General features: G+C 36.1%; 1 protein-coding gene across 4 annotated transcripts in view; it reads left to right on the top strand.

Moving 5' to 3' along the window:
* Positions 1-844: 844 nt before the first annotated feature.
* The window catches only part of LOC136033114 (uncharacterized), a 100,427-nt gene continuing 79,737 nt past the window's right edge, over positions 845-21,534 (top strand). Inside the window, exons 1-4 of one of the 4 annotated variants that reach the window (XM_065713767.1) lie at positions 845-1,020; positions 9,113-9,270; positions 11,697-11,804; positions 14,467-14,971. In XM_065713767.1, coding sequence (XP_065569839.1) covers positions 9,118-9,270; positions 11,697-11,804; positions 14,467-14,971 — 766 coding nt within the window. In that variant the 5' untranslated portion in view covers positions 845-1,020; positions 9,113-9,117. Of the gene's footprint in view, positions 1,101-9,112; positions 9,319-11,696; positions 11,805-14,466; positions 14,972-21,534 lie in introns of all 4 variants that reach the window. The other 3 variants (XM_065713758.1, XM_065713751.1, XM_065713745.1) reach the window with 3 other exon arrangements.

Below are 21,534 nucleotides of genomic sequence, written 5' to 3'. Positions count from 1 at the left end.
AAAATGCCTACATGATGATTCCATCTAATATTTCTGCGTTTTGTTCAATTACTTTGCGGTTACTAAAAAATAATAATTTCATGCTTATGTTTTAAAGATAATTTTAATTGTGTACTAAAAGTTACTGATGTCACAACTGGTGTAAGACTATGAAAAGCTTTATAGATTAGTTTATTGTTGTCAAGCTACATACTCACTCCTGACTCCAAAATCAATATTCCTGTTTTTATACTTGACTTTTTTGTTTTCAGTAAAGCGCTGGATTTCTTTAATCCTAGAAACATAGGGAAGCATAATTAGTTGTTTTATTTTTACTAGTTATATATATATATATATATATATATATATATATATATATATATATATATATATATATATATATATATATATATATTACATAGGCTGTGAAGTAATAATTTTGTCCGTTTTAAGTTTTAAATTCGCTGTTTGCTTCCCTCGGAAAAACTTTTCCGAAAAATTAAAAACAAATTGATTTCTTCAGCGTTGATCCACTTTACGGGTACACGGGGTTGATATAGGATTGACACGTGGCCAAATGAATAGAAGATATGTAGTTTGGGTTACATATTTACGTAATAAGGAGGGGATAAAATTAAGGGAATTGCTTTCAAGATTGTTTAACTACAATTTTCTGTAGATTACAAAGTAAGAACTGTTTTACGAACATGTTTCCTTCTCAATAGCCCTAATTTTAGGCTTTTATTTATATTTTATTTGTTAAAATCCTGAAAAAGAAACAAAATAATTCAAACACTCATTTATCAAAAAACTATCTTCTTGGGATAGGACAGAGGCGGACAGAATTTGCCTAATATAAAAACTGCATATTGCTTAATATTGGATAATTTCAGTTCTGTCTTGGCTGTTTACATCCATTGCAAGAGTATTCGTGTAAAATACGTCGGTTCAACGAATCCAATATTGGATAAACAAGCGTAACGCTCGTTTGATGGCAGATCAGGTTATGAATTTGTGTGTAATTTGTGTGGATTCAGATAAGTAAGAATAGTTTTTCTAAATGGGAAATGTTTTATACGGACTATACATGGGAGTGCCACGGAATGGAAAAAATAAAGCCGGTAGGCACCACCATTTATCAGTCCCTATCCCTGATAGGATTTTGTCTTGTTCTGTAACGTAATATGTGCCTATACAAGCTGTAGTTTTTTTTTTTTGGGGGGGGGGGATTGTGATCAATAACCTTTGTATAGTCTAGGTAGAATTTCTGCCTCTAGAGGGCCTTGGCCTTTGATGACCTTTAAAAATATGTATGTTATAAAAGTGAAACCTTGCAAAATAGATCTTCTGCTTAATTGAAGTACAGCAAAATTGTTTTCAGCTTCTTAACTTTGCTCAATTCCATTTTATAAGGTTTTAAGGATATGCAAATACATTTCCTAAATTTTGAAAAAAAAAACATTGATATGGCCCAAAATTCTACTCAAATAAGAGGAATTGCAATTTCAGAACTAAAGGCAGAGAAAAAACTAGTAACAGAAAATTCAGGTAAAATGTTGTTTTGTCAAAATTTCAATAGGTATAGACCTGTCATGTAGGCAAATTCCAGGGCCCTCTAGGGGGAGAAGGAGTAGAGATGGGTACTTTAAAATACCTTCACAGGACATACTTTAGTCTTTAGATTCATCCCTGAAAGTTTCATTTTCCTATGTTTTCCTATGTTTCATTACCTGAAAGTTTTTATACCTATTGAAATTTTGACAAAAGAATATTTTACCTTAATTTTCAGTTACTAGTTGCTTTTTCTCTGCCTTTAGTTCTGGAAATACAATTCCTGTTATTTGGGCAGAATTTTGAGCCATATTAATGTTTTTTTTTTTAAAATTTAGGAAATGTATTTGCATATCTTTAAAACCTTATAAAATGGATTTGAGCAAAGTTATGAAGCTGAAAACAATTTTGTTGTACTTCAATTAAGCAGAGGATTTATTTTGCAAGGTTTCATTTTCATAACACATATTTTAAAGGTAATCAAAGGTTAGGGCCCTCTATAGGGAGAAGGAGTGGAGGCAGTTGCTTCAAAATACCTTCCCGGGACATACTTTTGTCTGTAGATTCATCCCTGAAAGTTTCATTCTCCTAACCTAAACCCTTTCTGAAATAGCAAGGAGTCAATTAACTAGAATTTTACCATTTGTTCAAAGGATGATACGGATGATCCCCAGAATCAATTAGAATGTGAGATTAACTTCTCCAGTATGGACTACTTACGTTTTGTGAAAGAGAATGGCGAAAAACTTTTTACTCAATAACACATCCGTGATCGTCCTTCTTGGGAAAAATACAAAAACTTCACATTTTTATAGATATTACTACTACTGCTAGCAACTCATTGCACCATCAAGCCACCACCTGATCCTCCCATCCAATCTTTCCAAAGCCTCCCTCTTTCCATCCCGCTAAAATGTCCCTATTTCTCTCAACTATTTCCTTACGACATTCTCTTACTTCATTTGGGGAGGACCCGCTTTTGTTTTGCTTTACGCGGCTCACCAACAAGGATAATCTTTGGCAATATGACATCCATCATCCACAGAAAATATCCTAGCCATGTTATTGTAGCCCCAGAAAGAAGGATTGTACCACATTTCCCCCGCAATTTACTGTATAAGATAGGGTCAGTCAGTCGACTACCTAAGAAACATCTGGCAACTTATGTTTTCTGAAGCAACCATGCTTGAACCTCTGTCCTCAGTGCAGCTTCCAATATTATAATATTGGCTTGTAGACTTATCTTCCTATTCCTAACCTTTCAACTGTGAGAAAATACCCTGTGCCTTCGCCATTTAACTTTTTATATCTTCACTGTATCCACCACCTTTACTAATAATAATAGCCTACCTTGGTAAGTGAAGCTGTCCACTTGATCGATATTTTCATTATCTAACATGTGAATCATAGCCAAATACTCTTCACTGAACGCCCCCCCTCAGTTTTGGGTATTTGATACAACTGTTGTTTTCTATGAGTAGCAGTAATGAATCCTTTTTATTTTATTTTTCGCCAGGACTGGAAGACTAACAGAGGATATCAGGGATATGTCTATTGACTCTTTTGTATGAATATCTTAACTTCTCCATTGCAAATTTTAAAAGCCATCTGATAAAATTCTTATATTATCATTGCTTGGAAATACGTTGCTGCCACATTGTTTAACCCTTAAGGCACTTGAGTGCCATTATTGCTTTTAAATTTAGCACAGTAAATCGTTTTATACAAATCTTGGATTGTTGTTTATTGCGTGTGCACATTCTTTGTCTTTGCAATGGTTAGTCACAGGACGCGGGTGCTAATTTCCAAAAATAAAGAGGGAAGGAGCGAAGATCCTAATCTTGGTTTCAATGATTTTTTTTAATGTTTATCTTACCTTGTTAAATGATAACTTGACCTGCAGCCTCCAAAAAGACGATAGAGACCATAAAAAAAAAAAAAAAAAAAAAAAAAAAAAAAATACTTGCCTAGGATATTCGGTCAATGTTAATATTACCTGAACAATTGTTATTGGTCATGAAACTAGTGTTAATAGATACATTTTGACTTTTGGAACATCTTTTCTCTCTTGCAAAACTACCGCAAACTCACCGTTATGGAGTTATTATATATTTGCAAATTAGGGGGGGGGGAAGCATAGCACATATTAAATACAGCGATGGTTTGTTTACGTAATTAATATATGCTATGCTTTACCCCCACCCCCTAATGTGCAAATATATCGCCCAAATTTTTTTTTAGACTATTACAGATTCGCGATTTCAAATATCCGATCAACGAAAACGGAAATGATTGCAATTCTATATGTGTAAATACAAGAATATTTGGGCCGGAATAACTCCATAACGGTGAATTTGCGGTAGTTTTGCAAGAGAGAAAAGATGTTCCAAAAGACAAAATGCATCTATTAACAATAGTTTCACGACCCAAAACAATTGTTCAGGTAATATAAACATTGACCAGATATTCTACACAATATTTTACGTGTATTTCGGAATATAGTTAGAATATTCCAGAATCTCTTCTTTTTCAAATTATTTGTATTTGTTCTATTTTATCTTTGGCGGCCTGATTTTACATGTTGGAGAATTTTCCACGGGGTAATTTTCTGCATAGGAGAATCAATCACCTGGGGGTGTCCGTGCCTGGGATTATCCGGGAAAAATTTTGTACACGGCAATTTTTAGGAGAAATTTACTGGACACGAAACTTATTCTCTTCCTGTGACTTGGATACCAACTCCAGAGCCTCCCCCCCAAAAAGCTACTCCTTCCGGAACAATAGCTGGAGTTCCTTAATAAGATCATAGACCTTTGCTGAATTCTCATCTCGTATTAAATAATCTGCCAACAAGTTCACGGAAATTTCTTCCATACGTTGTTCTAAGTGATGTCCAAACCCAGTAACTTTATTGACCTATTTGAATAGAAACTCGTTGTAAATAGCCGCAAAGAAGGATAATCAAAACAGATCTTAGCTGTAGGCAAGGAAAAAATATAGAGAGAAATAGAACAGTTTTTTTTAAACGAAAAGTAAGGAGCGACATTAAAACTTAAAACAAACAGAAATTATTCTGCTTATGAAAGGCGCTGTCCCCTCTTCAATCCCCTGCTCTTTACGCTGAAGTTTACCTCTTTGTCACAAAGTTTCAGAGTCAAATGTCAATCCTTACTTTATTTTACATTACGTTTCTTTTATTTAATTTCTGAATTTTTTTTTTACTAATGCAGGTTCAAACTAGGCTTACTGTACATGCAAAATTGAAACAATTTGCATATTAATTTTTGCAGATTTATGCTTCTATATGGAGGGTTTCCCCCTCCTCAATACCTTGCTCTTTAGCTAAAACTATTAGCACTTTAAAAAAAGCTTCTTATTCTAATTAAAAGTCCTCAGTGTTTCAATTTTAGTAAACAGTCAAACTTAGCATAAAGGATAAGGTATTCAGCAGGAGGCAACCCTTCATATATGACTTAATTTCTTTTTCGTTTTTCAATTAGTTCCGGTAAATCTGGCTCACCCACTATGAAATATACCCCTTCCCCAACGGGACAATTACTGGAAATTTCGTCCAGTGGAGAGGACACCCCCTCCCTATCAATTTCCCTCCAGACTTTTCCATCCTTGCTGAGAGAGTCCCCCTCCCAGTAAAATTGCTTGTGGACGATTCACCATGCAAAATTCTCCCTGGCAGTCCTTCAATTGAATAAGTCTTTAATCTTTAATCGGTTTCTTGATCACTCCAGAAATTCCCTTTTCCGTGGAAATTATTTCCCAGAAAACAAAACACGCGGAAAAAAGCCGCTGGATAATTCCCCCGGAACATGTCCGCATAAAAAAATTGGCAAAGGAAATGTAATTAAAAAGAATTTCGTATAGCAATTCTGTCGAAACCCATCAGTGTAACATTTCTCCTGGAATATTCACTCCTCTGAAATTTTCCTCCCAAGAGAAAATTCTTTCCATGGAAATCTACTCCAAGCACAATATCCTCCCCCTCCCCCCAAAAAAAACAAGTGGATGTAAACTTCCCAATAACACTTCGCAGCTTTCAGCTTTTCAATTTTAGTAAACAGTCAAACTTAGCATAAAGGATAAGGTATTCAGCAGGAGGCAACCATTCATATATGACTTAATTTCTTTTTCGTTTTTCAATTAGTGCCGGTAAATCTGGCTCACCCACTATGAAATATACCCCTTCCCCAACGGGAAAATTACTGGAAATTTCGTCCAGTGGAGAGGACACCCCCTCCCTATCAATTTCCCTCCAGACTTTTCCATCCTTGCTGAGAGTCCCCCTCCCAGTAAAATTGCTTGTGGACGATTCACCATGCAAAATTCTCCCTGGCATTCCTTCAATTGAATAAGTCTTTAATCTTTAATCGGTTTCTTGATCACTCCAGAAATTCCCTTTTCCGTGGAAATTATTTCCCAGAAAACAAAACACGCGGAAAAAAGCCGCTGGATAATTCCCCCGGAACATGTCCGCATAAAAAAATTGGCAAAGGAAATGTAATTAAAAAGAATTTCGTATAGCAATTCTCTCGAAACCCCATCAGTGTAACATTTCTCCTGGAATATTCACTCCTCTGAAATTTTCCTCCCAAGAGAAAATTCTTTCCATGAAAATCTACTCCAAGCACAATATCCTCCCCCTCCCCCAAAAAAACAAATGGATGTAAACTTCCCAATAACACTTCGCAGCTTTCAGCGCTTCCCCGGGGATTGTGGGGGGCCATTTTACACATGAAAACATAGTTATTAGATTTTTCGACTATCGAGTGACTTTGGAAAGATGAGCGTGGGGGGATGTCTAGTTGCCCTCCAATTTTCTTGGTCAGTTAAAAAGGGCATTAGAACTTTTAATTTCAGTTCGAATGAGCCCTCTCGCAATATTCTAAGACCATTGGGTGAAATTAGTGGGTAATATTTGAAATTAGTATAAAAATCCGATTTTGTTGGTGCATCTATGCGTATCAAAATTCCGTTTTTGAAAGTTTCAGTAACTATTGAGCCGGGTCGCTCCTTACTTACAGGTCGTTACCACGAACTGTTTATTTTTATTTTTTTACAAATGCTGATATCTTTTTTACAAATGCAAACAACAATTATTGACTCTTCCCTTTGAGCGTTACTTAAAAAAAAGATATTGGAAAAATACAAAAAAAAATAATTTCTTAAAGGAACGAAACCATTAATAAATCTCGAACCATCGAAGATTTTAGATTACTGAAATGTCTAAATCAATGCGCCATGTATATCGTAATTTGCTTGTCATCTTGAAATAGCAATTTTTAGACGTTAGACTGGGTATTACAATTTATTTTTTATTTACTAATGGGAGTTTTGTAAAAAATAATGGATCATATTCTTTTGGCATTCTTAGAATTACAAGCTTTGAATTTATTACTCAACAGTGTTTATTCCTGGGAGTCATTTTTATGAGACCAAATAAAGCACCATTTTTCCTTTCCTAAAGTTGAAAGGCTGTGGAGCAAAACAAAGATACAAAACAAGGAAACAGATATAATCTCCATGGTTGAAAACTTTCTGCTTGGGGTTTCTTATCCCTTCTTATGTGTACTACCCTCCAAGCCCCATCAAGAGTGAAAACTAAAAACGCAAATCGACAGAAACAGACAAATGAGTAGTGATGCCTAACTGGTTTTTATAGTCCCCATAGCCGCTATTCTTTTCTTCCTTAGTGGCTTAAGATCAGAAGAAGTTTAACGGCGACTCCATCGAGACATAGGCGTTATTAATTTTCTTCAAGATACAGGTGTTTGTTACGTAATAGGAGTTGAGGGTAAAATAATAGGGATTGTTTTTCTTTGATTGTTATGGTAAGTGCTTAAAAACCTAGTTAAAACCATTCCAGTAAACCTAGTGAACTCAGCAAAGCAGTCATTTCCAACGGGAGCCTAGAATCCAATTCCACCGGGGCACTAGCATCCAATTTCAGTTGGCCTAGCAACCAATTCCGACGGGTTCTAGCATCCAATTGTACCACGGCCCAAGTAACAAATTCTAACAGGAGCCCTAACGAGCAATTCCAGCGGGACCCCTAGTGAGCGATTCCAGCGGGACCCTAGCAACCAAATCTACCGGGTCCCTAGCAACTAATTCCAACGGGGGCCATAGCAATCAATTCCAACTGAGTGCTAGTATCCAATTCTACAGGGGCCCTAGTATCCAATTCCACCAGGGCCCTCTTATCCAATTCCACCAGGGTCCTAGCATCCTCCACCTGGGCCCTAGCATCTAATTCCTCGTTCCTAGCAACTAATTCTGATGGGGGGGGGGCGCTAGTCAAGTGCAGAAACCCACTTGTATCTGAGAATGACGTAATCTTGCGTAACATGTTAGAGCTAAGGACCCTCTAGTCAAGTGGGGAACCCCGGTTTTAACTGAGAACAGCGCACAGGTGGGATGCTACTTAATAGTTCAGAATGTTTCTTCAAGGCGTTTTTTTTCGATGTGGATTTCTTATGTGACAAAATGCCACATTTCTGTTGGGGTACTTTAAGAAACATAGCTTCGACTTCTGTTTTCTGATTGCCTAAGATATAGATAAAGACAGAGATTTATCTAAGTTTATTTTTCAAATTAAAAAAAAACGAAGAAAAAGTAACAAAAAAAACTTTCTGATAGAAGCAAAGCGGTGTTGTAACTTAAAATATACAAAACCTATTGCTTTCCAAACCATGCAACGCATCAAGAAAACAAGTACAAAAAGACCAACCCGTGATATTAACCCAAATTAAAGAATTCTGAAAAACAAATGCTGTACTGAAAACAAAGCTAACGCAAAAAGCATATTCTATTAGGATCATGTTCTTAAATAGCCAGTGAAAAGGAAGACTAATATTCTAAGTGACTAAAGAGACTAGTATTCTAAAGACTCTAAGGCTCTAATATTCTTTCTTCGGACATCATATTTATAAATTTTAGTTTAGACTTTTAATTCTCTAAAAACTTAAAACGAGCTCTGTTTTCAATAAAGCTCTTGTTTTTCAGAATTCTACAGATTATAGATAATTGTCATGACTGACATAATTCGAGATAGATTTTTTTAATGTATTTTACATAAACTACGAAGCAATAATTCTACGAATTCTACGAAGAAATTGTTTCATGTCTCAACTTTGCTCTTCAATTCCTCTTGTAAAACAATTTTTTACATTAATCCTGAGATAAGCTTAGTCTTAGTTAAAAGCTTATACGTCAAGCTTAGGCTAACTTCAGCTTTGGTTAAACAGAAATAATCTTTAATGTGTTTTGAGTCTCAACTTTAAATGAACGAATTGACAGTGTCCGAACCAAATTGACAAACATTTATAACAATTGTGAAAATGCAAAATACAAGGGATGAAGGAACTAGAAAAAATCTTGGGCCAGGGTCCCTCAGTCGTATTGCACTGACGGACCCCCTGGGTGTGCCAGTGCACTTTCATTAGAAAACTAATTTTTAACATTAATTCTGTTAAAACTTTTTGCTCGTCGCTTAATACATTATAAACTTTCTTTTGTTTGGGTCGGTAAAACAGTCAATTTTTTTATTTTTTTTTTTTTTTTATTTCAGATAGGATGGAAGAGTCTCAAAGTACTGAATATCCCAAAAGTTACGATCCTCTTAAAGGTGACTCTCAGTCAACCGAACAAGAGGCGTTTCAGTTGAAGGCAAACGAAGAATATAGAGGGACTTTCCCTCAAGGAGAGGCTGGAATGGATACGAAACAGGTCAGACTTGGATTACACATTAGGATTGGCACACGTGAATATGTACAGGTGTGCTTTACCAAGGGATTTGTATAGAAAATTATAAGAACATTCATAAAATATTTGGTTTTGTGCCACTCATTGTCTATTTAAACCAAAATTCTTTGTTGTAATCGCGATTCTATGTTTTTTGTTACCAAGGTAGTTAATGAGCTTGATATAGTTACATAAGAAATGAATAGTAGTCTAATTCCATCTTCAAACTATAAGTTATTGGTGCATGAAGTTTTAAACCTTGGAGAGGTTGTAGAAGGGGTCAATAACTTCAAACGTTTGGTTTTTTCAGAATATTCGCAAGAAGGAAGATCTGTTTGGGGAGATATGTGTATCAGCTTCTCGTAAAAGGAGAAAATTTAACAACCTTTTATGGTAGATGCGTGCCTAAGATTATTTTTGGCGGGACGAAATATTCGGGCTGTGACTTAGATTTGCTAAAAAAAAAAGAAATTAAAATCCAGTGTATTTTAAATTTCATAGTAAATCGTAAGAGCTTTGTGATTTTAGGTTATCTTGTGGCATCATCCCTCCCTCCTGCGTACATGTTTGTTATACGGCAATCAATATTAGAAAGTGAACTGCGCTTCCACTTGGCAAAATTATAAAATAAGCCAACCGGAGTAAAAAAAGTTAAGTTAAACGTGGGCTTAGTTAAACGGGAGTGGAATTAAGCAGATCCGAGTTAAGCGGGGTTGTGTTAAACGACGTCTAGTTAAGCGGGGAGGAGTTAAGCGGGGTGGACGTAGATGTGGGCTGAATTAAAGGTCTTTGAGTTCCCATATGCGTTGATTTAAATGGGTCTATTTGCACGGTTACCGAGTTGAATTGGGTTTGAGCTGAATGGAACTTGTGTTGCATGGGGCTTAATCGAATGGGGCTTGATTTCAATGAAGCTTGAGTTAAACGAGGAACGGGGCTTAAGTTAAACCGATGTTGAGAAACAGGGATTGTTTCAGGTTGGGGCAGCAGAGGTTGAGTTGAACAAGGGTTGTGTTAATTGGGCTGGGAGGAATGGATTGAGTTGAATGGATTAAGCTGAAATGGATTGATTTGAAGCGGATTGAGCTGAATTAGATTGAAGTCGATTAAGGTAAAGTGGATTCGGTTAAAGTGGATTCAATTGAACGGGATTAAACAGAACAGGAATGAGTTGTCGGGAATGAGTTGAACGGGAATGAGTTGAACGGGAATGAGTTGAACGGGAATGAGTTGAACGGGAATGAGTTGAACGGGAATGAGTTGAACGGGAATGAGTTGAACGGGAATGAGTTGAACAGGAATGAGTTGAACGGGAATGAGTTGAACAGGAATGAGTTGAACGGGAATGAGTTGAACGGGAATGAGTTGAACGGGAATGAGTTGAACGGGAATGAGTTGAACGGGAATGAGTTGAACGGGAATGAGTTGAACGGGAATGAGTTGAACGGGAATGAGTTGAACGGGAATGAGTTGAACGGGAATGAGTTGAACGGGAATGAGTTGAACGGGAATGAGTTGAACGGGAATGAGTTGAACGGGAATGAGTTGAACGGGAATGAGTTGAACGGGAATGAGTTGAACGGGAATGAGTTGAACGGGAATGAGTTGAACGGGAATGAGTTGAACGGGAATGAGTTGAACGGGAATGAGTTGAACGGGAATGAGTTGAACGGGAATGAGTTGAACGGGAATGAGTTGAACGGGAATGAGTTGAACGGGAATGAGTTGAACGGGAATGAGTTGAACGGGAATGAGTTGAACGGGAATGAGTTGAACGGGAATGAGTTGAACGGGAATGAGTTGAACGGGAATGAGTTGAACGGGAATGAGTTGAACGGGAATGAGTTGAACGGGAATGAGTTGAACGGGAATGAGTTGAACGGGAATGAGTTGAACAAAATTGAGTTGAACAAAATTGAGTTGAACAAAATTGAGTTGAACAAAATTGAGTTGAACAAAATTGAGTTGAACAAAATTGAGTTGAACAAAATTGAGTTGAACAAAATTGAGTTGAACAATATTGAGTTGAACAAAATTGAGTTGAACAATATTGAGTTGAACAAATTGAGTTGAACAATATTGAGTTGAACAAAATTGAGTTGAACAAAATTGAGTTGAACAAAATTGAGTTGAACAAAATTGAGTTGAACAAAATTGAGTTGAACAAAATTGAGTTGAACAAAATTGAGTTGAACAAAATTGAGTTGAACAAAATTGAGTTGAACAAAATTGAGTTGAACAAAATTGAGTTGAACAAAATTGAGTTGAACAAAATTGAGTTGAACAAAATTGAGTTGAACAAAATTGAGTTGAACGAGAATGAGTTGACAAACACTGTCGAAAAATATACATTAGTGACTCTTATTATTTGCGATTTTGCTGTGTAGTCCAATTTATTTTCATTCTTTTAGCAAAACTTTGAAGATGTTACACCAGCAGCAGCTGCAGAATTTGAAGTTGAAAAGAAAGGCAATTTGCAGCCGAGTGCTTTCTCTGGGAGAGTCGCTGCAGAAAAGAATGTAAGATATTTGAATCAATAAGAACGTCTTAAAATAAGGCACATTGTAATATAAAAAAAGAAAGGAAAATTATTTTCTATTTTTGGGAGGATTCTCTCCTCCCAAAGGGTAATATAAGCGTAAGAATGTTAGATCCTGTGCTACTATGAGTAGATGTGGGATAAAAGTACTGTTCCATTGTTTCTTTACAGCAATCAACCTTTTATAAAGGGCTTTACTTTTCAAATAAACTAAGTCTCTTGCCCTCAAAAAATACTTACTTAAGTCCCGTCCATCCTTGCGGGACGTTTTGGGGCCACTTCTTGTGACAGGGCATGAAACAGGGCTCGGTACGTTGTTCTATCGTGTGTAGTTCGAGTCAACTCTACGATTGCCTTTCGGTCAAAGTTTTCAATCCACCTCTTGCGAGGTCTTCCTCGTGGTCGAGATCCGTCTATGGTTCCTTCGAGGGAGATTTTTGGTAGACGGTTGTGGTCCATTCTCTTGACTTGCCCGAGCCATCGCAGTTGTTGTCGTTTGATTTTATTTAGGATTGTGTCGGGGGACACCAGCCGTCTTCGCACCTCCTCATTGGTCACATGTTCAGTGTAGGGGATTCTTGCGATGCGACCGTAAAATCTGGAAAACTTGTTTACATAAATTGAAACCTACGTGGAAATATTTGGAACATACCATGTAGAATATTTCTGGTAAGTCGACGTTGTTGAACTGGGTTTGTAAGCCTAAGCATAGATAAATCAATTTATTCTTTTGTAATGAGAAGCAATGTCTTTGGAGGAAATTGCTTTTGCTGTCTTCACATCTTTAACTTGAGTTTGTCTCCTATGAATAGGTAATGATTGATCCGCAATCTAGTACACTTGTTCATAGAATCAATCTCATGGCGTACTAGTCACGCGACGTTCTAGGCTAAGTTTTGGGAATTATAAGGAAGATTTTAAGATATTTTGGAATTAAAAAAAGAAGCAAAGTTAGAAAACGAGTTTCACTATCTGCATGATTAACCAGACAAAACAACCAAAGAAGTACTATAAGAACATATACTTGAACAAATTAGTTTTGGTATATCTTTTTCAAAATGAACTTTTGCTGCTTCAATTTTCATTATTAAAGCCCTAGCACAATTTTGACGTTGTCCCCTTGGTGTCTTCCAATTTCACATGCAACAAATTTCTTCATTGTCGTCGATTACTTTTTTTCAAAAAAATTATATGAATGGACATACCAGATTATTCCTTCAGGTGCATCTTGTATCGCAATACCAATGTTTAGTATGTCCCTGTACAACCACATATAGTTTTACAAATCCTAGTGATTTATCACTATATCTAGTGATTTTTTATATTGCCTAAACAAAAAAAAAATATAACTAAATCATCATATAGATCACTAGATTATTTTAAAAAATCACTAAATAAACAAAGTTACAAAAATCTGATGTTTTTCTCACCGTGTAACAAACTTGCCCAAATATTACAGTATATGTCTCGATATTTAATTACATATTTAAAACAATGCTGAAAACGAGGAAATACCTGGACTATAGGCAATAAAAAGTGTAAATCATGGCAGTATTTGAGGAAGGGTTCCATGGTTCCACACGATCCAGAAGGTTCTGAAGTGTTCACCAAATGGCAGATACTGTTGTTGTCTATTATTCACTTTCATGCTTACTTTAGATTTTAGAAATTTACTGACAAATGTGTATTTGTAAGCTTTCAAAAATGATTAATTATCGTTGGTGAATTTTTGCTCCCCGTTGAAATATTTTTGTAGGAAATGAAATCGAAAAAACTTTATCTGACGAATATAAAGATGCAATTTGGTCGTAAATCGATTTTATCCTTGCAAATTTATTGTTGCTTTTGTGCTTTTTAATCAGAATTTATAAAGTATTTTTTTTTTTATTTGAAGGCCTTTATTTTGGTATGTAATTGGAAATCGTTTTCTTACAAATTCTTGGTAACTGTTTTTATCAGTTTCCTAGCTCTGGAATACTTTTGCATTATTAAGATGATGAAAAGCAACCTTTAATTCCTCTTTCAAATTCTTCCTTCTCCCAGAGATCCAGTCCCCCTGGCTCCTTGCTTTTTTCTAACAACTACAATGAATTAGATTAACCAACAGCTGGGAGTTCCCGAAACTAAAAATGCAGCCAAATAATAAAAAATCATTTAAGATTTTTATCAGCAACTACGTTTTGTAACTAAATACAAAAAAAAAAAAAAAATAGAATTATTAAGAATTCAGATGAGAATTCTGATGGACTTTTATTTTCTTTATTTTCCTCGACGAATTTGTCGAAACAAATTGATAGAAGTTGGATGAAGTTGACAGTGCTAGAAGCTGGATTACATTAACTTGTCAACAGTGGTAACGTTTTGCGGGGGGGGGGGGGGGCAAGGAGGGGCATTTGCCCCTCTTAATAATTTAGAGAAAACTATTATATAGTCCAGGACCCCTGAACTTCTGGATGGATACCCCTCTTGACCCCCCCTAATAAAAATGCTGAAGCTGCGACCCTGCTTTTGGTTTACGGATTCATAGTAATTTAAGTAATAATTGTTAAGACTATCTTATTTCAAATTTGTGTTTATTTAATCCATTGTTTTTGGTTTCTTTTTACAATGCATTGTGTATTATGAAATTATTTTCATTTTAGGTCATGACGCCTGCCATGATGCAGCCACAGAGTGAAATGTCATCTAAATCTAAAGAATTTAGCCAGCCATCATTCAAACAAAGTGTGAATGTTGACCAACCAGATGAAAGACAGTTTGAAAGCAAAGTCTTAGATAAAGAAAACAAATCACCACAGCAAAGATCACAGTATTTTGTATCTCCCGGTCCAGGTCCAGATGTACTTGATACAGAGGCAAGAAGCGGGTTTAGTAATGTAATGCAAGATACACCTGAAGGATTGACACGATATATTGATGCGGATAAATTAGATTTCAAACCAAAAGGACCTGGTACACAGTTGCCAATGGCCGCAAGACCGTACGGTTCTGATGAGATAATTGCTAGAACGCAAGGTCCTCCGAAAGTTGACGAAAAAGCAAAAAGTGAAACGGAAATTTCGCCTGAGCAGCAGCTGGAAGAACAAGAAAGTTCTAAAAGAGGACGAACCAGGAAGTTGGGTGCTACCTTTCCACCAAGTAAAACAGGTAAATTAGACTAGGGAAAGACACAGCTCATATCCTTGTGCATTGAATAATTTAGTGGCAATAATTTAATTTTTTTTCATTCAAACAACTTTGAAAGTCACTGCTTGACATTGCATTAAGGATGACTACATTGATTAGATGTATTAATCGGAATGATAATAATTATTGTTGATATTTGACAGAGGAAAGGAAGAGTCACTTAACCAATCATCTAGGAAGAAAATAACTATAGAACTGGTTCACATGTGGATACCTCACATTTAGAGGTTCTAGACTCACATTGCTCTGTTTTTGTGCCATTAGGGTAAACATGTCTAAACATAGCTGTTTTTACTTAACGGAAAAACTCAGAAAATGATATGATCTTAATTTTTATCCCACATTTAAGTATTCAGCTTTTTCTGGGTATTCGTGATAATAATCAGTTATCCTTCCGGTTTATTAGGAAAAAAAGTTTAATATAGTATATAAATACAAAATAGGCGTAAATCTAGCAGAGTATCCCTGAGTGACTCAGGTGGTGGCTCAGCCTTTTAGTTTGTGTTTTATCAGTTTAGGCTTGACAACGTGATTGTTTCTTGTCAAGAACAGAGAAAAACAAATGATAAGACTTTTCTTGTAATGGTCATCTCAAAGTTACTTGATTTTACATATAACATTTCGCCATCGTTGCAGCGATTTTAGGCTGTTATATGGCATATTTCCAGGGTGTTAACTTGGTAAATGTTTTTAGGGGTGCCTATTGTCGGTAAGGCGAATCTATTAACTTCCCTGTACAAATTATAAAACTCATATGAAAAATCTATTTATCGCCAATGCTGCTAATCACGTGTTTTCAAATTCCGGTATAGCGCTTGGGAGCTTTTAACTGAGGTATCCAATTCAGTCAGATTTTCAAATGGCCAATTCCCGCATCAGCCTAATGGTACTTGGAGACTTTTTAAATGAACTTGGCTGATTCAGAAGAATTTGTAGCAACCAGAATCACTTATTGAGTATTTTGAATAATACACAAGTACCAAAGAAAATCTTAAACAAAGCACCATTTTTTTTGTTATGTTTTTATGAGTCGGGCAAACTTTTAAGGGAAGAGGGTCATACCCCCTAACCCCTCTTGGATACGGCCCTGAAAAAGCCCCAGAGAAACGAAAAAAGATTTGAATATAATAACATACTGAATCACATACAGAATAAACATGAAAAATCAAGAAATAGACATTGTTGGACATTCTACACCATATTTTCTATCTATATTGCCTGTCTACCAGAAATCCCCCCCCCCCCCGAAGATGACATGACCCGTAAAGCCCTACACCATAAATTATGCCAGATCCCCATTGCCTACAAACAGATTATGTAGTAGAAAGGATGAACATTTTTGACCTGTTTACTCAGCTTGAAACTTTCATAGATCTTTTTTTGAGCCAACAGATGACAACAACTTTATTGGGAGGGAGGGGTGTTCATGTGAGCCCCAAGAGAGGGTGGTTTTTGTACCTCATCATTCTGAAACTTATATTCCTAAGTCCTTGGGTCGAGCAGACTCTTCTTCTTAATTCAATATCAATTTCGGTAATCTCAGGTAAAACAAATGCATCTCTGAACGGAAAAAAAAATATAATTTAAGTAAAACTGAAATAAATTGACCTACTTGTATTCTAATAAACAGATAATGTTTATTCATAATTGGTAAAGCTAACATAAATGCTGGCACACTTCATAACTGAAATTTGTAATTATTTGAAAACAGTAAGTATATATACGAAAGGTAACAACTGCGAGTCATCAATGATTCGCAATTCTGTTTGATAAGATTGCTTGTTGACTATATATACTGATATAATGCACTAATGATATTTCTAACTATTTTACTTTTATCTTTCTAAGATTTTTGCTGTGTAAAAATGCAACTACAAAAATAATGGATAGAAAAAATATGTTCAATTCTAATTAAATTTGACTCAATGTTCAAATTTATATGCTGATTAGAAGATTCCGGTCGATCTATAATAGTAAGGAAATCATATAAGAATAAAGCTGCGCGATATTAAACAGAAAAACAATTCTGATTATTCATAAAAATGCATTCAAAAACAATTTAAAGCGTACCCTATCCAGACTTTTTTTTACCCAAACATTTTTACCTTTTTTACCCAAACATTAAACACTTGAAAACCAATAATTTCTTTCAATTATGTTATGATCAGAAGTCAAAATGAAAATGTTGTCCAGGTTTGACTGACTAGGTACTTTCTAACGTTTTTTTTAATACTCTGTCTTCTTAGACACGACTTACTACCCCTGTCGACTGGTTTCATTGGAACCTGTCGCAAAACAACGTCAAAAGGCTCGCGCAAGGGCATATTTCAAAAAAGTGAGAATCTTATGACTCCCGGTAAAAGACACTTGTTCAAAAACCATTCAGATTTTAGAAACATTCTGGACCAAAATTCTCTTGATCTAAGAACAATGATCACTTTTCAATCACTCACGTTATTAAACACTGTTAAATGGCATTCATTACAGATAGCTTATCCAAGCTGTCCCTGGATCTAGGAATAATATTTATGACTCTTTTGTATAAAAAGACTACCAGCAGAAGAAAAAGAAAGAATTTTTTTTATTAATCCTTTCATAGAAGCTGCGTCTCTAATAGTATTCCCACTAGGAATATTATGACAGCTTTTACCTCACTGGGTGTGCCAATAGGTAAATGACCGTCAAGAGAAGTTCCAAGATATTGATGGACTGGGTGGATCATAAGACCCATACTGCTTCTCTTTCAAATTGGAATACCAAGCATTTTTGTATTCTTCCAAGGCAACAGGCTCCAATTGCGTCCCCTTTATCAAGGCTTCCGACTGGAAACAGCCTTTACAATTCCAAATGTCTCTGACAATGGCTGCCTTATGGGTGCTGTCTTTATGGTTGGCTATTCTCTAAAATAGATTACTGGTTATTCGAAAGGTTCTTTCGTAGATCAAGTTGGTCATTTGTAGCTTGCCCCATTATCTCTTTTTTAAACTTGATCCAGTGCGCTGACCACCGTACTGGTCAGTGTTTAGGTTTAAATCATAACATAGTATGGGAGGTTAAACATTTTTTTTCAGGTTATTCGGTGCCTCTAAAGACATTTTGCGAGTCTCAGCATCCATTGAGTTTTTATGAGACTTTGTATTTACCAAGTGAAATATAGCAATCGAAAAATTCTGTCGGTCGGTCGGTCTGTCTGTCTGTTTAATCTCGTCTGTCTCTGTCCAGGTTTTGCTACTTTAGGCACTTCTAGGTAAGCTAGGACGATGAAATTTGGCAGGCGTATAAAGAAACAGACTAGATCAAATTTGAAATTGTCGTTTCACCGATTCGACCATCTGAGGGGGGGGGGGGGAATGGGGGATGTTTAAATTGGAAAAATTACAAAAATTAGGTATTTTTAACTTATGAACGGTTGATCGGATCTTAATGAAATTTGATGCTTGGAAGGATATCGTGTCTCAGAGCTCCTATTTTAAATCCCGACCGGATCTGGTGACATTGGGGGGGGGAGTCCAGGGGGGAACCTAAAATCTTGGAAAACGCTTAGAGGGGAGAGATCGGGATAAAAGTTGGTGGGAAAAATAAGTGCTAGTTCTAAATACGTGATTAACATAACCGGAACGGATCCGCTCTCTTTGGGGGAGTTGTGGAGGGGGTGGCTAATTCTGAAAAATCAGAAAAAATGAGGTATTTTTAACTTTCAAAGAGTAATCTTAGAGCTCTTATTTTAAATCCTGACCGGATCCGGTGACACTGGAGGGAGTTGGGAGGGCAACCTAAAATCTTGGAAAACGCTTAGAGTGGAGGATCGGGATGGAACTTTGTGGGAAAAACAATCACAAGTCCTAGATGCGTATTTACATAACCGGAACGGATCTGCTCTCTTTGGGGGAGTTGGAGGGGGGGGGGGTTATCTTCTCTTTTTTGCGGAGTTGGGGGGGGGGGGTAGTTCTGAAAAATTCGATAAAATGAGGTATTCGTAACTTACGAACGGGTGATCAGATCGTAATGATATTTGATATTTAGTAGGATCTTGTGCTCTAAAACTCATTTTAAATCCGTACCAGATCTGGTGACATTTGGGGGAGTTGCAGGGGGAAACCGGAAATCTTGGAAATCGGAAAACGCTTAGAGTGGAGAGATCGGGACGAAACTTGATGGAAAGAATAGGCACAAGTTACAGATACCGGATTGATGTAATTGGAACGGATCCGGTCTTTTTGGGGGACCTGAGGGTTGTTAGTTTGGAAAAATCAGAAAAATTAAGGTATTTTTAACTTACCGTGATCTTACCGGTGACCGGATCATAAAAGAAACTTGATATTTAGATGGAACTCGTCTCTCAGAGCTGTTATTTCAAATCTAAAACAGATATGTTGACATTGACGGGAGTTGGAGGGGGAAAGAGGAAATCTTGGAAAACGCTTATAATTGTCGTAGATACGAGATTGACGTAACCGGACTGGATCCGCTCTCTTTGGGGGGGTTAGTGGATGGGGTGCTTCGGCTAGTAAGGTGCTTCTGGACGTGCCAGGACGATCAAAATTGGTAGGTGTGCCAGGGAGCTGCACAAATTGACTTGATAGTCGTTTTCTCCGATTCGACCATCTGGGGGGCTGAAGGGAGAGGAATAATTAGAAAAATTGAGATATTTTTAACTTACGAGTGGGTGATTGGATTTTAATGAATTTTGATATTTAGAAGGACCTCGTGACTCAGAGCTCTTATTTTAAATCCAGATCGACACGAAGCCTCTGATTTTCCTTTTAAAGCAATCTATTGATTCTTAGTATTTTGCTAGAGCTCATACCATATGAGCCCTTGGCTCTTCCGACCTCGTCACAAGTGCCATTGGAGCTTTTAGCTCTTGTTCAAATTTGTTTAGGGGATTATTTGAACTATTATTTTTAAATCAAATAACTTCCAATAAGTTAATTCGAAAAAATTCAAATAACTTAAGAAATGTTTTTCCTTAATGTTAAAAGAAAAATTTAAAACAAAGTGAAGCCATTTTTGCCAGAAATTATCACAAAAAAACAAGCTCAAAATCGCTTCTATCTCATGTATTAGTTTTAAGATAATAGTGGTAGGTTCACTTTCTACTAAGTTTGTCATCACGAACTGCTTTATTACGGTTTCCAAAAGTGATTTTAACATATTTTTCACCTCTCTTAGATTTCAGAAAAACCTTTTGGGGGTTGTTTCTATTCAAACGTCTCTGTTTTTGCTTTTTCGAAGAAAAACTGAAAAAACGACACATTTGACTCTCTCCCCTTTTTGATGTCAAAATTGACGCCACAGATCACAGAATCTATTGTAAATATATGTATTTATCCAGCTGCTAAAAAAAATTATTTTGTCCTGACAAAATAAATTCCCGACTGATTTTTGTCCTGACTGATTTTTAGCGGCCTTTTTGAAAATAAAGATATATTATTTAGTCCTATTGGTATAATTTCAGGATTACTGAGAGTTAACAAAATACAAAAAGGCTCAAGGAATAATTATAGACTGCGAAGTCCAGAAAGTTTATATTGATATTATATAATACTAACTAAATAAGAGGCAAAAGGGCTTACCTCTCACGTACTGTTACTTCAAAGTTTCGATCTGACTAACTTTACTCAGGATTCATGGTTACAGTATACAGTACGGAAGGTCGAGTTATCAACAAAACATGAACGTTGCTATCGACCTGCTCATGCTTAACTTGGTAAGCACAGTCGAATTCCTTCAGTTATTTACTTGTAAGCAGAGCCAAATCTCTTAAAGCTATGAACCGCACTCCTGTAAGCACTGTTTGAAGTCTGGAGCTTTATATAGTACAGTTTAAAAGAGGAAGAGGCAAAACTCGTAACACAAACACTCGTTCACTTCGTAACACTCGTTCACCGTTCTGATGCTTTAATTGTTGCCTTCCAGATGACTTTAAAGGTGTATTTTTAAAGGATAATTGTTTTCTATTTTTTAAAGATATATACGGTTATGTAAGTTATGTTTATGCAATTTTTAATATACGGTTATGTAAGCCATGCTTATGTGAATCTAAAGTCCATGGCCAGACTACTGACTCGGAAAAAACAAGAAAATAACTAACTACAGAAGTGAAATTTTTTCTTTATGTTTACTTTAATTCACAATTGACATAAACTTTCAAACCTCGAAAACAAAAATCCATTTCCTATGAAGTAGGGTCCAAAAACTTAATATCAAACGTAGAAGTACGTTAAGAGAATTAATACATGAAGATCAACCAGATCAAAAAGATACATAAGGATTGGGAATAGAGAACACCAAAGACAATCCGTCAAAAAACAACAGGTTTCCCCCCTCTTTTGGAAGTTGTTTATACCAATAATTTCCTAGATTATATACGTTTCCTTGTTTGAATTACCCAATGTAAACCCTCAAAACCATCAAAAGCGAAACGAATTTTTTTTGCTATTTAGATGTGCACTATTCTTCCTGAATAAACTTGACTCGTTTCCAAGTCTATTCTGTTGCTTCTACCATACCCTCTTTTTTCT

Source organism: Artemia franciscana, chromosome 1, assembly GCF_032884065.1.
Source record: "Artemia franciscana chromosome 1, ASM3288406v1, whole genome shotgun sequence".
In the NCBI taxonomy this organism is placed as follows: domain Eukaryota; kingdom Metazoa; phylum Arthropoda; class Branchiopoda; order Anostraca; family Artemiidae; genus Artemia; species Artemia franciscana.
Note: the sequence above shows the minus strand (reverse complement) of the source record. Positions and strands in the feature narration are given on the sequence as shown.